At 42.1% G+C, this 16,600-nt stretch overlaps 1 protein-coding gene and 1 pseudogene across 1 annotated transcript in view; both read right to left on the bottom strand.

The window, feature by feature from the left end:
* TMTC4 (transmembrane O-mannosyltransferase targeting cadherins 4) overlaps positions 1–16,393 on the bottom strand; it is a 57,036-nt gene extending 40,643 nt beyond the window's left edge. The window contains exons 1-5 of the mRNA XM_039849554.1: positions 16,237–16,393; positions 12,305–12,520; positions 9,466–9,581; positions 8,093–8,309; positions 3,875–3,962 (exon numbers count right to left, since the gene is read on the bottom strand). Of these exons, the coding sequence (XP_039705488.1) occupies positions 3,875–3,962; positions 8,093–8,309; positions 9,466–9,581; positions 12,305–12,466 (583 nt within the window). The 5' untranslated portion in view covers positions 12,467–12,520; positions 16,237–16,393. The remainder of the gene's footprint in view (positions 1–3,874; positions 3,963–8,092; positions 8,310–9,465; positions 9,582–12,304; positions 12,521–16,236) is intronic.
* Positions 9,133–9,232, bottom strand: LOC120592074 (uncharacterized; annotated as a pseudogene).
* Positions 16,394–16,600: the final 207 nt, after the last annotated feature.

Genomic DNA, 16,600 nt, shown 5'->3' on the forward strand with positions numbered 1-16,600 from the left:
TAACGTTTGGTCTTGGGAAAAGTCACTACCACTATTCTCTGTACTTGAAGCTGTTTTATTCAGCTGTCCCCAAACTCCCTGCTGTGTCAGAAAAATGATGAGTCACAGGAAAAGTGGTGGTTTTATCTGGGTAAGATCAAATAATAATAAATTGGAGTGGGAAATGGTTAGGTATAAATGAGTCCTGGGTGAACATGGTACACAGTCTGGGCCAGCGGGGTCACCTTTTCACTGTGTTTTTGTAGAGTCACGTGTGTTTGAGAGAACATGTGCTCTTAGACATACAACCTGAGCCCTGTGGTCAACCTGTACACGGCAGGATGGAGGAAGGGCAGTGGGTTAAAATATCTCACAGGCCCTTCCCAATCTACTCTCAAAAACTACTGATAGGTCCTATATGGATATTCTGGGCATATAACTATAAATACCTAGAACATCAAAACAATACAGCCTGTCCTAGAAGAGTTTTCAGTCCTGCCTAGGTCTTTTTATAGAGGAGAAAAAAAAAGGTTAAAAGGAAGCTGTCTATTGCTTTTTAAAGTTTATTGGTTATACACATGTTTACAGCAACACTATTCATGATCATCAAAAGTGGAAAGAACCCAAATATCCATTGACAGATGCATAGACAAACAAAATGCGTAGACGAACTTTGAATACATTATGCTAAATGAAATAACGAGACATAAAAGGACAAATATCACATGATTCCACTTATATGATATACCTAGAACAGTCAAATTCATGGACAGACAGTGGGATGGCAGTGATCAGGGGCTGGGGCTAGGAGGAAATGGGGAGTTACTATTTAATAGGTTTTCATTTGGGAAGATGAAAAAGTTCTGGAGATGGATGGTGGTGATGGTTACAGAACAATATGCATGAACTTAATGCCACTGAACTGGTACAATTAAAAATGGTTTAAATGGTTAATTTTATATTATGTACATCTTACCACAACAAAAATACAGGAAAAAAGTCTACTGAAATTTAAATAACATAATTAATTCTTTGTTTTCCTGTCTGCTAAGGGAACTCCCACTAATTTCTAAGACATTAAAAAAATCACAAGAGAAGAATCTAGTCTGTATGCTATTTTCATCCTAGGATAGCATTTCTTGAAAGGTAAATTTGTTTAGAAGCTCTTCTAGAATCCTTGAGAGCAAGCAGTAAGGCAAGTAGCCTTACTAACATTTATTTTGGGGACTGACACTACCTGGGAGTTGTAGGGAATGAGAGCAAAGGAAGCAGATGCTGTTTGGCCTTCTAAGTGGTTGTCTCCCAAACCCAGAGAGAACTCAGGGAGAAGGAAGAATCTCAGGCCTCAGGGATGATCCCATGTGGGCAAAGGGTTAGTGATGAGAGGCAGTAGGGGAAGGGTGAGAAAGCAGGAATCTTGAAATTGTTTAATTTCAGAAAAGGTGACTTCTTTTAAATTGGGAGATGAGTTCACAGATGTTCATTTTATTAATGACATTTTTATACTGCCTATGTTCTTTTGTATCAAATATTTTATAAATTTATTCCAGTTACTTATTCTAATACTTAAAATTTTTCATGTTTAAATGCTAAATTATATTATTACATTTTAGTTTTAAATTTTTTTTCACAATTCCATAACAAAATTATTAAATCATTAAATAGTCACTGGTTTTCTGTAATGTTGGAAAGAAAAAAAGGCTTAAAATATATATAATCTGGTTGTCTTAGATGAACACAATATTTTAAAGATTAAAAAAGTAAGTCACCAAAAATCTATTGATTCTTAATCTGATGACTCACCTGGCTATTAAAAAAAAAAAAGATACCTCTTAGAAAAAAAACAAAAAACAGAAGTAGAGATGCCAATATAAGAGCCCTTATGTCTCTGTCATTCAACTTATATAATTATTGACTCCTGGCCTGTCTGGCTTCATCTATGCTCTTATACACTTTCTGCCTCTTCTCAGATTATTTTGAAGCAAATCCCAGCCATCATACCATTTCATCTATAAATATTTCAGCAGGTATCTCTAAAAGAAAAGGGTTATTTTTAAAACATATCTGTGATGTCATTATCACATCTAACATTTTAACAATTTAATAGAAGTGAATGTACTTCCTGACTATTTTTAATGATTTTTTTGAGAAGCTTGCCTCACAGTCCCTGAGTACAGGGAATCAGACCAGCACAATTGCAGTTGGCATTGCCTTTGAAGTTAGTAACACAGATACAAGCGTGAACCCAGTTCTGCCATAAATAGCTATGTGACTATGGGAAAGCTACTTAAATTCTTAGTTCTGTATCTGGAAAATGGGAAAGTAATTCCACCTACCTTAAATACTGTCACATAATTAAATTAGAAAAAAAATAAACATAGACATATGTCGGCAGATAGTCACTAAATGGCAGCTATTATATTAATAGCAATCATCTATGTTCATGAGTAAAAAACTTCCTGCTGGAAACCCTTATGAATAGTTGCTACAAAAAATGTTTGGAACTACTCAGATGGTGACAGCTATTCTGTGAATCATCTGTCTCAGAAGTAAACAAACTTTGTAAAGGATCAGGCCAGTATGTATCTTAGGCATTGCAGTCCAGATGACCTCATCAAAACTATTAAACTCTGCCATTGTAGGGTAAAAGCAGTATAGACAAAATGAAAACAAGTGGGTGTGCCCATGTTCCAATAAAACTTTATATATGGACACTGATCTGAATTTCATGTAACTTTTTACATGTCACGAAAAATTATTCTTTTTTTTCCTTCAACCATTTGAAACTGTAAAAATCATACTTAGCTTGTGGGCCATATGAGAGAGTGGGCTGGATTTGGCCTGTGGGTCCCTGCTCACGCCCCCGAGCTCTCCTATTTCGCGAGCCCCAGCACACACAAAATCCTGAATGAGTGGTCTGCTCTTCATCATTAATAAGAGATTAATTCACAGGAGACATCAAGACATCAAATGTAAGCATCAGTATATGACAATAATGTTAAGGCCTTGGCAGCCCAGAAATACACCTAAGCTTTGAGAAACACTGTGGAAAAGGCACAAGAAAGCCAAAGTACAATTGCTTCCACTTCAATCGCTCTACTCAAGCATTCCACAGGAAATCACCTCTCTCACTTTCCCTTCTTCTCCTCTCTCCCCATGCCAAAATATAAACAGTTGATTGTGATTTATAAAAAGAGAATTCTACAGTCCATAAACCTCTAACTTCTTCAGATACAGAAATTCAATGTATAACTTGCTGGAATTAGCATATATAACAGCTATATAAGCTAAATGTATCAATCCAATTTCCATGATAAACCATTTGGAGGGTATGATTTGACTTGGACATGATCAGAATCCATATAATGAGTAGAGTTACACAGGGATTCTGCTGTATCTCAATAAATGGTGCTAATAATCAGGCAATCCCTCTACATACAACCCGCCCCCCGCCACATTTGTCATTTCAACTTCAACAATAATGACTTTCTTTGTAAGTATTAGTGCCACTCCAACGAAAATACAAAAACCTCACAGTCCAGGTGCATATTCACAGCTATACATTTGGGCATTTTTCTATTTTTTTTTCTCTAAGAGGTTTTAATTTTAAAAAAAGAATCAATAGTTTTGTCCTCCTACACTTTTGCTGGAAATGAAATGACAGAAATCAATCACAACTTTAGTAACAAGAGCAAAAACTCTTGGTTTCACCACCCAACAGGACACTCCCATGTGAACGCAGATGTATGAACTTTGTATTATTAAAAAAGCAATCAAGCAAACAAGATATCTACAGAGAGCTTACATCTTTTGACCCACATTCCCTCAAAGTGATAAACTTATATAAATGAATATTTTCCCATCTCAAAACTAAGAAGGCAAATATCATGCTTACTTTCTCTAAATGCTTTACAGTAGCCCAGGAAAGATAACAGAAAGAACAGAGCACCCAGGAGGTCTGCACGGCCGACAACACCAGCAACCTTAAAAGAAGGGAAGAAAAAAATTTACATTAAAAAAAAATTTAAACAAATCATACGCTTAGGAAATACAAAAACTTCCTTAGGAACAGAAAACAAAAACCTCATTAGACGCTTGCCATCTATTAAAATAATCTGTGTAACCATGTAGCATCCCCGTGGTCTTATCCTACAATTGATTTCCTTATCACTTTTGGTCTAGAACTTGAGATAACTGCTATAATTCCCAAATGTATGTACAAGCAACAGCTAAAAAGAAAGCCTTTTAGGAGTAGTTTTCCACTACACTGGTTAGATATGAAATGCTGAAGGTGATTTCCATTCTGATCGTGAACTGCTGACGCAGATACATGTGGCAACCCAAGGTGTCACACATTTGCTAATGCTGAACAAGCTGATGAATCCAATCTGTGACTGCCACTCGTATGAAAAAGCCTCCCAAGAAGAATGCTAGAGACAAAGGTTCAACAGGTCTGGAACAAGTATACCAGTATGCCAGAAGGTTAAATTGTACAATTTTTTCATGAATGAAGTGAATATGCAATGAGAGTTCTTGAATTCTCTGGTCTGTAACTCAATCAGGGATGCACTAAAATCAGGGATGCAGCAAAACCAAACAGAGCCTGGCATACAGTAGGTGCTGACTCATTGTTAGTTCCCTTCATGAATCCTGAAGCATGCTTTTATACACACAAGGAGAGAAAGGAATGGAAAAGGACACAGATCAGGGTGAGGCTCTGTAGCAGCCTGGTGAGTGATGGAGGAAGCAGCTGGTCCTGTAGGCCTCCTGCCAGGATGATGAGAGGGAAAGGAGGGGCTTCTTCCAGCTGTGGTTTCCTACAAGGTCTGAGCGTGGTCCAGAATCCCAAACCCTTACAAAAGACAAAATAGGGAACAGGGGCTAAGGGATTTGGGGCAGAGGGTGGGGTCAGAGAACAAGGTTCCTTGAAATGAGTAAAGGGGAAGGAAGTTGTTTGGATAAATACCAGGAACAGGGGCCAAAAGAGCCAGCCTAAACCACTTCTTATCTGGGTGCAGTGAAGGATTTGCACTAAAATGAATGTTAAACATCATAAACTTATTTTTAAAACAAACATTTGGCTAATTGGTGAAGATACTTCCAAGTCGTAAGCAATGAACATTACATTGTTTGACATAAAGAAAAATAAGCTTTAAAAAGTATGGTGCATGTTTTAAAGTAAAAACAGCAGTTAGTACTTACAAGGAATTTTTGGCACAGAAATTATAGAGATTCCATAGAAAAAAACTGTAACAGGCTATCCAAGCAGGCATCACATCTGTTTGGGTAATAGGCATGAGTATGAAGAGACCATTTTTCCTTTCTAACATTTGTATAATATTTACTTTCAGGCAACGTTCTTTACAAAGGTTATCTTTTCCCCCTTACAAATAACCTGAAATACTCATATCAGGATTTTTGAAGAAGTCCAGAACAAACCTCCCCAACATGTGTCACTTTGGAATGTGGATTATCTGGAGCTGAAGGCAATTGAGTAGGGCTCAGGAGAAACATCTGCTCCTTCCTTAACTACCTAGAAGAATCTAAATTGGAAGCCATGACCATAATGAGTTATTACCAAAAATAACTTTTTATGATCTATCTAGAGGGCAGGGCAAACTTCTAATTACCCAGCATCCGTTTTTCTTATCATTCATAAGAAGCCCCATGGCATCTTATGTCATTCCTTGGCTCAGGATGCCATATATATCTCATTTTTCCTTTCCGTCTCTGAATCTCTCATGTATGTGGAATCGCTGACTCTCCTACACATGCAGGGTTCCTGTATGTATGTACATAATTAAATTTGGTCATTTTCTCATTAACATATAATCTCATGTTGATTTAATTATTAGACCAGCTGAAAGAACCTAGAACGTAGAGAAAAATTTCTTCCTCCCCCACAGTTTTCTGGAGAAATCACTGCAATTGCCCCAAATCCATAAAGCAGGTGGCAATTATTGTTTCTCTGCTAGAAACAATGTGCACAGGGGCCATAAGAAGGAAGTAGGGAAAGGGGATAGGGAGAATGTTTCTCCATCCAATTCCTTCAGTATTAAACTCCGGGTTTATTGGATGGGCAAAATTACTAAGGAGGCCTGAGCTGCCCTCTTTGATACCTGAATTCAGGTAACTTGAAATCTTCACCAATTCTCTGAAGACAAGGAAAACTTACAGTTGCACTGGTGTCCTCAGGGAACCTCTGAGGTCTCCATCTTGGTCTCCAATGAGACAAGGGGCTTGGAAACCCCCTTCCTTAGCTCTCTTCTCCTCTTCTGGTGACTAGTCTGTCAGAGGCTTTATACACCTACAAATACCCCAAAGTAATTTGGGGTCGCATATTTGAAAATGAGAGACTTTCATATCAGTTGAGAAGCAAAAAACACCTAATTACAATTATTTAATTACCAATTGGGGACTGGTAGGTGGGAAGTCTATAGGGTGTGACTGACTCATCTCAGTTTGCCTGGGACTGACCCCATTTTAAAAAGGAAAGTTCTGTGTCCCAGAACCCCTCGGTCTTGGCAAAGTCAATGGCTGGTTACCCAGAACATTGGAAAATGTAGGTTCTTATTTGCAGTGAGCAAAAACAGTCTCAGTGTCAAGACACAAAACACATAAATGTTAATACAAAGATGTTTACACTACTAAAACCTGGAGGAGCCTACACTGCCGCTGCTTTCCCATAATAAATGTAAACGGAAGCAACAAGATCCTCAATCATCATCTAGGATCATGTTCGGTGGGGTGGGCAGTGGGGATGCTGTGCCCAGGGCTGTTATTAGAGACCCTGGCCAGGCCTACAGCCCAGAGCGCAGGGCTGCTTCCTCTGCATGGGCCTGGAAACCCCTGGGAACTCTCCTTCCAACTGGTTCCCTGGGTGGTCCTGCTCTTTGTTCATTTTTAAAGAGGGGTTAAATGTATAGTGAGAAATAACAGGAAGGTGTAGATAGGAGGAAACTGAATACTATTTGTCAAAACAATGAAAGGTGAACATACAGATTATCTATTTTAGGAATGCTAATTTTTAATGACCCATAATATTTCCTTGCAATATGAATTTGAATGGCTTTCATGGAATGGAGGAGATAAAAAAAAAATTTCAGATATTCCCTTTTTCTCCTATAGCTAAACTTCCCTTGGCTTATGTTTAAATATCTCAAATGTAAAATTTTGCAGTTAACATGTTCCCAGATTGCATTTATCTGGGACGTATGTGTGCACCCACGAATACACTCATCCAGTTATACTTGTTGGCATTTCAAATTCTTCTATAAATTAACTTTTCAATATTTAAAATCAGAATTTTAGAAAAATTTCTTTGGTTAATAATTCAAATATTTTGTTTTGCTTTTAAGATCACATAAAGTTAGATAAGGATCAAAACAGTAAATCAGTACTTTTGCCAGAAATTCCTTTATTTCTGATCAATGCATATATTATTTCTAGGTCCCAAAGAACATTTAGACCATAAGAGAACTCACACAGAAACAAAATCTATTTGATCACAGTTTATATATAAACTCTTCTGACCAGACCTCGGACAAACAAACTTTAAGGTATATCCCTACATCCACCAGCTACATGACTGACTAAAGGTAAGTCCTTTATTTGTCTTCCAAGGCCATTTCCTCTTTTGTGAAGTGGAAATTGTTATGTTGCTCCATCTGATTCCAGAGTCTTTGTGGCAATCATGATAGTATGAGAAATTATTTTGCAAATTATAAATCTCTCACCTAATGTAGGAAATTGCATCAGACCCTTTGCTGACGAAAGGTAATCTTAGCCTCTGGCTTTTAGACCCCAAAGCCAGGCAACATTCAACATTCATACCTTTATAGTGTGGTCATATAAGCAAAACAGAAAGTATCACCAGAGATCATACCGTACCATCATTATAAAGTCTTCACCAATCTGAGACTCTTCATGCTTCCATATGAAAGACCTAATGGACCTACAAACAATTGTTTCAAATGTCTGGCAGGGCATAGCAGCGTATACTTTCTACAGCTCTATAAGCATAGAAAGGAAGCCTGTTTTAGGAAACAAACTGACATATGGACGGCTTCTCGTCCTTACACGAGTGCAGATGCCACAGGTAGACGATACTTACACACTCAGTGTGCACCGGATGCACAGCAAACAGCAGTGCGGCCAGCAGGGATGATCTGGGGGCCAGGTTTAACCTCCGGCCCTTACTGGTGTACTGAAGGCCTCCAAACAGCACCGAGAAGACATCCACCATGAGAACGGAGACGCCACCGTGAAGGAGGATGTTGACCATGTGGAAACTCACAGGGTGGAAGCCTCCCGACAAATAGTAGTTAACCCTGGAGCAAACAAAGGGTGCTCACAACAGATGCTCAGAAGCATGTGAAATAAAATGCAAATCGTCTGAAGGAAAAGGCTGGTGAGTGAAAATATTAAAAGGAGAAGAGGAAGACTTTGTGCAACTTAGGTAAAATACCACGAGATAAATAATGCCTGTCAAGCTCAGAAGATTAAAGAAAAGGTAAGAACGTAATTAACTGCAGAGGGGGAAATGGACGATATGGGGATCTCAGAGGTGTGGCACAGAAAATACTTGGAGAAGGAAAGCAAAAGGAAGGCTCGACAATTTTTTTTAAGTGCAAAAAAAAGCAAGACTGCATTCCAAAAAGACATAATACATTACTCAAGGCTACCCCATAGGGACCTAGATTTAAGTTAGTCATAACTTGCTTATCCAAAAAAAAAAAAAAAAAAAGTACTCCTGTATAGTTTGTCCACCAGCCTTCTGAACAATGAAACACTTTCTCATTGTCAGGGGTTCTTGTTTCTGATTGCTTTTCAGTTACCAGTGGTTCCGATTCATCATTTCCATGCTTCTTTGAGAAATCTATACACAAGTATTTAATGCATCCAAGAAATGGCTATGAATGGGAACTCTGTGCAGTGAATACATCTATTTAATGCAAATGGCTCTCTGATTAATGAGGGCAGAGACTGTTTTAAGCTTCATTTTGTTTTTGCCTATTGACTTGGTAACAGTAGAAAGATTTATACTTTTTTTGTCATGAAAAAAAAACATAATTTCATTAAATGCCATATGTTGCCTTGATATATATTGTTTCCTCAGTATTAATCAGCAAAGGGTCCAATCTCCAAGAACTGTACAAAATGAAACACTTCACCAATTTGCATGTCATCCTTATACAGGGGCCATGCTAACCTCTGTATTGTTTCACTTTTAGCACCTGTACTGCCAAAGTGAGCCTTGTAATAAAGTTTCCTTGTGCATATCCTCTCTGTCTTCCTGTGACTAACTCTCAATGGTTGAAATTATCAACCTATATGGGAGACCCATATAGGTGAGTGGCTTATATTTCCCTAGGAACCACTGACTTGACTCATGAACCCTGGGAACTTTGTCACGTATAACCCAGTGCATTATCATGCACAAGCTTTGGGTGACCCTCCCATACAGCCCACACTGCCATACCTCACCTGAAAGTCAGCACGGTGAGAGGTCGGTAGGACTTGTGGCTGGTGTTGCTGCTCAGCCTACTGCCCCAGAAGTCATGATGCCACAGGTCCCCAAGGGGAGTTTCTGCTCGGAGGTCCTGCAGGAATACAATCAGGGGACATACAGAACAAAGGAGTCATGACTCCTCCTCCCATATCTAAGCCCTCGCCATATCCTCTTCTTTAAAATTCCTCATGTCTCTATTCACCATTTCTCCCATCAATCCTAGGCCAGGCCACCATCATCACTCACCCAGGATATAGCCAGGCCTCTACTGTACCCTCTGACATGTTTTCATATTGATCTCTACAAAATGCAAGTCAGCTTATTCTACCTGCCCCTGCTAAAAACACTGCGACCATTCCCTCTCCTCCCAGAACAAAGCATTCAAACTAGAAAGGTTTTGCAGCTTATAACAACCAGAAAGTGGGGAATAGAGGAAGTGTGTCAAATCATGGCCGGCCCAAGAGAGCAACCAGCATCCATGACACACAGTGGAGTTCAGTGAGTCCCAGCTACTTAAGTGCTTCATGACTCAAAGGGAAAGGCTTGAGAAAAGAGATGCAAATTTGGTCACCTGATAACCACTTTGAGGGTAGATTTCACATCCATTGAGTATCAACTTCAGAGGCTTTGAGTGTACAAACCCCCTCTACAAGTCTATTAGATATTTGCAGAAGGTTCTATAATCCACTTGCTAACTGAGTTTATTCAGAAAAATGGAAGCCCAGTTTCTTTTGCATTGTCTCAGGAGTATTTGTTTAGTTGTGAAGGGGATGGGCAAAGGATTTTCCCTTCATTTGAGCAGAAAATGAACACCAATAAAGCTCTAAATATTTGATTAGGTGTAGCCTACACAGAGCAGGGCATGCTACAGGAAGAAAGGTCAATTTTTTCCTAATAATAATTTATGAGAAAGATGTGTTATGTATGAAATTCCTGCTAACTCCACTGTCTCATAGAAAATCATCATCTCAATGAAAGAAGGCAACTCAACACTACAAGCAAGCATCTGGAAAACAGTCTTTAACACCAATAAAACCCAATAACAGGCTGTTTCACATTACTGTAGGCACAGTGCCAATGAATGGAGGAGTGCCTTTCATTAAACAGGAAAAAAAAGAAAGGGAGGGCTAGCAAGTTAACAAAGGGGCACAGTGTGATACTCTACAAAACACTGCCAAGACAAAGTACAGTAGGGCCACAACATGGCTTCATCTGCCTTACCCCACACAGAAGGAAAGAGAATTACACTCATACACCAGGGTACTCCATATACAAGAGAACTCATGTTTTCCCCTGCATCACTCACCAAAGTTCTTCCACATAGCTCTTCTGAGTTAACATTTTATATGTTTTCTATTTAATGAAAGTGGAAGAATCAAGAAACTCTCAATAAAATAAAGAATGAAATTTCAAAAGTCATATCCTCAATCCCTGTTAGAAAAGCAATTCTGTAGATATTAAGCCAGGAATGTGACATAGTTACTTATAGCTACAAACTTACTTATTTTTATTGTAAGCATAGTTAAAAAAAAAAAAAAGTCGAAACAGAAACATCTGCAACAACTGCTGGATGAACCTGAGGAAAATTACAAGTGAAGAACTTGAATGAAAAACAAGCATCAATAATGCTGTTTTGCACCATTAAAATAGAGAAAATCAACTGCAATATATTACAAATAAAATATCTGCAATACAATAATTTCCCCTGCCCCCGCAGGAAAAAAATGTCTGTCATAGAGAATTTTTTCTAACATTGTCAATATGAAAATGACTCATTTGGTAGAATCCATGACTTCAAAAATTTAAGAGCATTATTCAACAACAGTGTTACAAAGTTTCTATAGTTGCATTAAGAGAGGGAGTGTGGGAGAAGGGCCGGGGGGAGAGAGAGAAAGAGAGAGAGGGGCAGGCATTAGTATATGCCTTCAAATTCTCTTCACTAGTTAAGGGACACACATAAAATATCTGCTGAGTAACTAGTAACAAAAGCTCTAACCTGTGTCATTTCCACGTTCTTTCTCCTCTAGGCCCTCCCTGCCTTCAAGTTTCTTGTTCTGATTTTCTTTTAGCACCCTTAAATCTTTTTCTTCCCTTCTCACAAATCTATTTCTTCTTCCCCTATCTCTAGTTAGTGAGTGAAACGGAATATCATTTTTCTTGCACCGATACAGTATCCACTGATGAGCAAAACCAGCTGGGATTTTGCGAATTCAGCAAATCTGAGTCTCCAAACAGGAAATGAGCAGGAACTGCATCATCCACAGGCAGCACACTCCCCGTCCTTCAACAGCTGTCAGCAGGCTGTCCTGATGCTATTAGTGAAGGACAAAGAAGCAGCTAGCTTGCTGCCTGCTGCTGAGGACGGATCTTTAGGCGGGTGATCAGACTCATCCATCACTGTAGCAAAATGCATGATTTTGAGGAGTTATGGGGGTGAAGGGGAATAGTTCTAGCCTAGAGTTCTGAAAATTTTGTCACAAAACCTGAAATACTTAGTCTGCAATGCCCTTGCCTTGTAATCTTAGAATAACAGTCTCTCTGATACGTGTCTGGAATAGGGCCTCATGTGAGGTACATGGGGAGGTAAAGCATGAAGTTAGGCGGGGGCTGGAGACTCTGCTGCCAGCAGGAAAAGGGGCCCTAAGTCAAGGAGATGCTAGGCAAACAAGGTGGGAAATCTGGAGCACAACTGGGGCCCAGACAAGTTTAAGCTTAACACAAGTTTAATAGAAAGTTATTCAACACAAATTTAGATCATTTTTGAGATATAGGCAAGTGGTTAAGTTTACTAGAAAAAAAAATTAAGATACAAACCTTATTGTTAACAATAGCTTCAGAGTCATCAAAGACGAAATCTCCATCATAGCTACGTGCAAAACACAGGAGGGAAACAAATCCCACTACTAACTTAGCCCAGAAAGGAGGAAGAACCGAAGATGGAATGATGTGATCCAAATCGGCCTCCAACTCGGCCATTGTGAAAACTGCAGGCTGCCAGCCTCTGGCTTCAGCATTATGCTGGTTAGAAATCTAGAAGAAAAACAACATGATATGAATATTCATCAGTGCATTGTTAGGAATGTTTCTGCAGGGGACACATTTACTTAAATGAATAAGAGTTAGACAGTCATTTATGCTGAGATTTTAGAGGATGCGCTTATTAAAAACTTTAAGTTGTGGTTTTTCAACTCTAGTGGGCAGAAAAGTCACCTGGGACACACACAGATTCTCCCAGGCCCAACTGCAACCTCCCGAATTGGAAACCCTTGGGTGTCTGATGCTGGACTGTCCTTGAAAAACACTGATTTAATGGATTGCTATATTTACCAACCCCATAAAGGAAATCACTTTTTATAGTCCAGGCACCAGTTTACAAAGTTAAAAAAAAAAAAGTTACCATCTTTGTCTAATCAAGAAAAACCAAGAAATACTCATCAATGGGTCTTAGGGCATTATATGTAGGGGGTGGGGTATGAAACATGATTCTGATTCTGAGAACTCATGACACTCATGCTAGTCAGATGAAAATCTGGGAGAAAGTTTAATAGAGATGATGAGGCAGAGTACGAGATCGATGGCCAGGTTAGTGGTTCACATACAGATAGACAGAAGGAGAGAACACTGTAGACTAACTGGTTTGGGACAATTATCTACCCAGAAGGGATCCAAAAGAAAAGGAGAAGCTATTTTAGGTGAGGATATAACCTTCAATATTGGTGAAAGAGTCAGCTTGAAAATATACACTTATTTTTAGCTTTTCTTCCAAACAGGCAAAATATTAAAGCCAGAAATTTTTGTCTCTCAGTCTTGCCACTTAGCTCTGTGGCCTTGTATGTGTCACCTATCCTCTCAGAGTCCACTGCCAGCACTACTCTGCAAAGCATAGCATCCCAGCAGGGAGCAGCTGGAATCTGTCCTTCCCCTTGCCACACTTGAAAGCATGCATGCCCAACAGCTTCCCGCCTTGGAATTTGCCCAAATACCAAACTACCTCCCCAAATCACATTTTGTGTGTCCCCATTCCCACCATACCCTCAATAGGTGCTTTCTTTGGATTTACCAGGATGTTTGGGTCAAATGCTCAGTTTCCAATTCTATGTACTTTTGGAGAAGTTACTTAACCCCTCTGGGCCTCAGTTTCCTCATCTTTAAAGTGGGGATGATTACTGTGCCGACCTTACATGGTTGTGAGGAGGGTTAAACAAGACATTCACCTAAAGTGCTTAGAAACACTGTTTGGCTTTAATAAATGCCCAGGGGAGGTTAGCTTTATTATAAGTACTTTCTTCAAGGAGGGTGCAAGCACAGGCTCAGAACTATTTTCTTTTAAAAATCTCCTTTAGTATTTGGTTTATTGGTATTGAGGCTGTCTTCTCTAGTCAGAGACCTGTCCCCATTCCTTTCATGCTGAGATGAACGAGAATCCCAGACCCCTTGATAGGGAAAGCAGTTTGGATGCATTTGTTTCCAGGTTCCCAAGAGAATACCCCAAGTTATGGAATCAGTAAGTCAGCCAAACAGGCCATCTGAGATCACAAGCATCTTTTCGATAAGCTTCTATCTGCATGAATGTGGACAGATCCAATAGTCAATGGACACATTATCTTATGATGCTAAAAAGAAATCCAGATTTTCAATGGAGAGGGGAAATGCTCTACAACTTTCACTGCTGGTCTCTTGACTTTCTCTACCCCGTGTAAATGCATGCTTTCAAGTGTGGCAAGGGGAAGGACAGATTCCAGCTACTACCTGCTGCCTTATTTTCTTTTCCAGTGAAAGGATAAACCATTGGTCAACTCCAAATTACAGATGCAAACATAGGTCATCATGCAGGCCATGAAATAGAAAGGGACATGTTCTATTTTTCTCATGATGAGCCCTTGGCTGCAAGGCCCTATTCCTTGTTTCTAGGTGATGTCCTGCTTGGGAGCCCTGGCTCCTGGGTGTGGCTGGATGGTAAGTTTGACACATGGAGTGAGAAGGAAACGCACTGTGGTCTCAGACTCGGCTCAGTCTAAACAGCGCTCTCACCAGTTCTACCAGTGATAAAGTTGGTGCTCTGACACTATCTGACTCCTGTGCCCATTTCACACCGTGTTTGGAATTAAGCAGCCTTACCAGTACGTTGAATTTGGAACAAAGCAGAAGTTTCTTTATTCTCAACTTCTCAAACCTCTACTTTCAAGGAGTTAAAACAAATTAATCAATCATCAATGAAAAGGTCAAAAAGACCTCAAACAAGGAACTCACTCTGCTCCCTCAAAACAAACAAACCCCCAGGACCAGTGACAGCTTGACAGCTGAGGGCAGCCTGGACTGCAGGAAACAGGAATGGCAGATCAAACCTGGACAAATGAGCAGCAGCTATCTATTACAGAATATTCTTCCACATGCATTGAAGGGCCTGCGGGCCTCAGGATGGCCTTTCTACCTCATCAGTAACCACCCATTCACACACCAGTTGCCCTTTGCCAGGCTGAGATGAGACAGTGCCTCTGGAAAACAGATTAAAGAACTCGATAGTTTCTGACCCAGCATCTGGAGACGTGAGCTGACTGCTCCTCCCTTAGGGCCCTCAAGGTAAAGGCGACTGTCAATTCCACCTCCCTCCACCTCGCAGCAGCGAGGGGGAAAAATGCTACTCAAAGTGCTATCTTCTTTCTGTGATCGCCTTCCCGTTTTTTAATTCAGTGACACACGAAGGCCATGCCTGCCTACAGCAAAAACGACTGTGTTTGGCTTGTCATTCACAGTTACACTGTCCCAGAAAGTTTCCAGCTCACTAGCTTGTAGCCATTTTCCCATCGAAGTCGGTCTGCATCACTTTACCCCACTTTCATCTGGGGCGCGCCAAGCGCGGTCGGGACTATAGGGAGAGGCAACAGGGAGGGTATCCAGTCAGTCGTTAATGTAATTGTTTCTCAAGGAATTCTCCTCATCCATCTGCACTCCCAGGGAAAGAGCAGTGTGAAATTCACAACGCGCTGGCTAGATCTTTCCTCTAACTCCTCCTTTCTTTTGTGTGTGGTTAAAAAAGAAAGAAAACACACACAGCCCACAACCACAACATCAACAAGCCCAGAAGCCCCACAGAGTTCGCAGAGGGTGAAGCTGCGGTTGCGCCACCTGCTCAGCTCCCCCAAACTCCAAGCCCGCGCAGGGAAGTGGCGGGGTGACCCCCGGCGCCCCGGCCGGTGGCACGCGCTTCGCTTGCGGCTCTGCTCCGCAGCCACGCGGAGCAGCTGTCACTCGCAGCGCGGCAGGGGAACCGCCTTAACCCAGGGCAGACGGCCAAGCGGCCCGGCTGAGCCAAGCCATTGCCGGCGCTGCGGCCAGGCGTGGGGTGGCGCGGCGCCCCGAGACCAGGTGTCGCAGGCGCCGGGTGCGCTCAGGGCCGAGTGAGCGCCCGCACAGCTGGGGCAGGCTGGGTGACCACGGCTCCGGGAAGAGGGAGCGCAGGAGCTGCAGCCCGGGGCGCGGGCAGGCGGAAAGCGCACCCTCCACGCCTCGCCCTTTGTCCCGCGTGCTGCTTACACCCGGGTGCCCGGAGTCCGCGTCTGCCGCGACCCCGGCCCCGGCCGCAGTCCAGGTCCCAGCGCCAACTACTCCAGCCGCGCCGCCGCCGGGCCCGCGGAGCCTGGGACGCGGCAGCAGCGGGGACCCCGCGTCCGCTCCGCGCCCAACTCTGCTCGCTTCGCGGTGTGCTCGGCCCCGCTCGGCCCTGCAGGGGCCGCCCCGCGCGTTACCTGCAAGGAGCCCGAGCGGCGGCCGCATCTCCCTCCCGGGCGCGGAAACTCCCGCCGCTCTGGTTGCCCGCCGGGAGCTGGGCAAGGGGAGGGGCCACCCGCGCCGTGCCCCCCCGCCCCCTGCCGCGCCCCCTACCGCGCCGCGCGCTGCCCGCACCGCCCGCAGCTCCCCAAGCGTGCGGGCGCTCACTCACACTCCCGCCTCGGCCCGCCCCCTCCTCGTGGCCATTGGCTGTTTCTGCCGTCTCTTTCACGCTGCAGCCAGACCCTCTTCAGACCATTGGCTGACGAGCCGGTGACGTCAGGACTGAGGGCGCTAGTCGGCGGCGAAAGCGGCGCAGGGTCGGACCGCCTCGGCGGGAGA

Source organism: Pteropus medius, unplaced genomic scaffold (genome assembly GCF_902729225.1).
Source record: "Pteropus medius unplaced genomic scaffold, Ma_sr-lr_union100, whole genome shotgun sequence".
NCBI lineage: Eukaryota > Metazoa > Chordata > Mammalia > Chiroptera > Pteropodidae > Pteropus > Pteropus medius.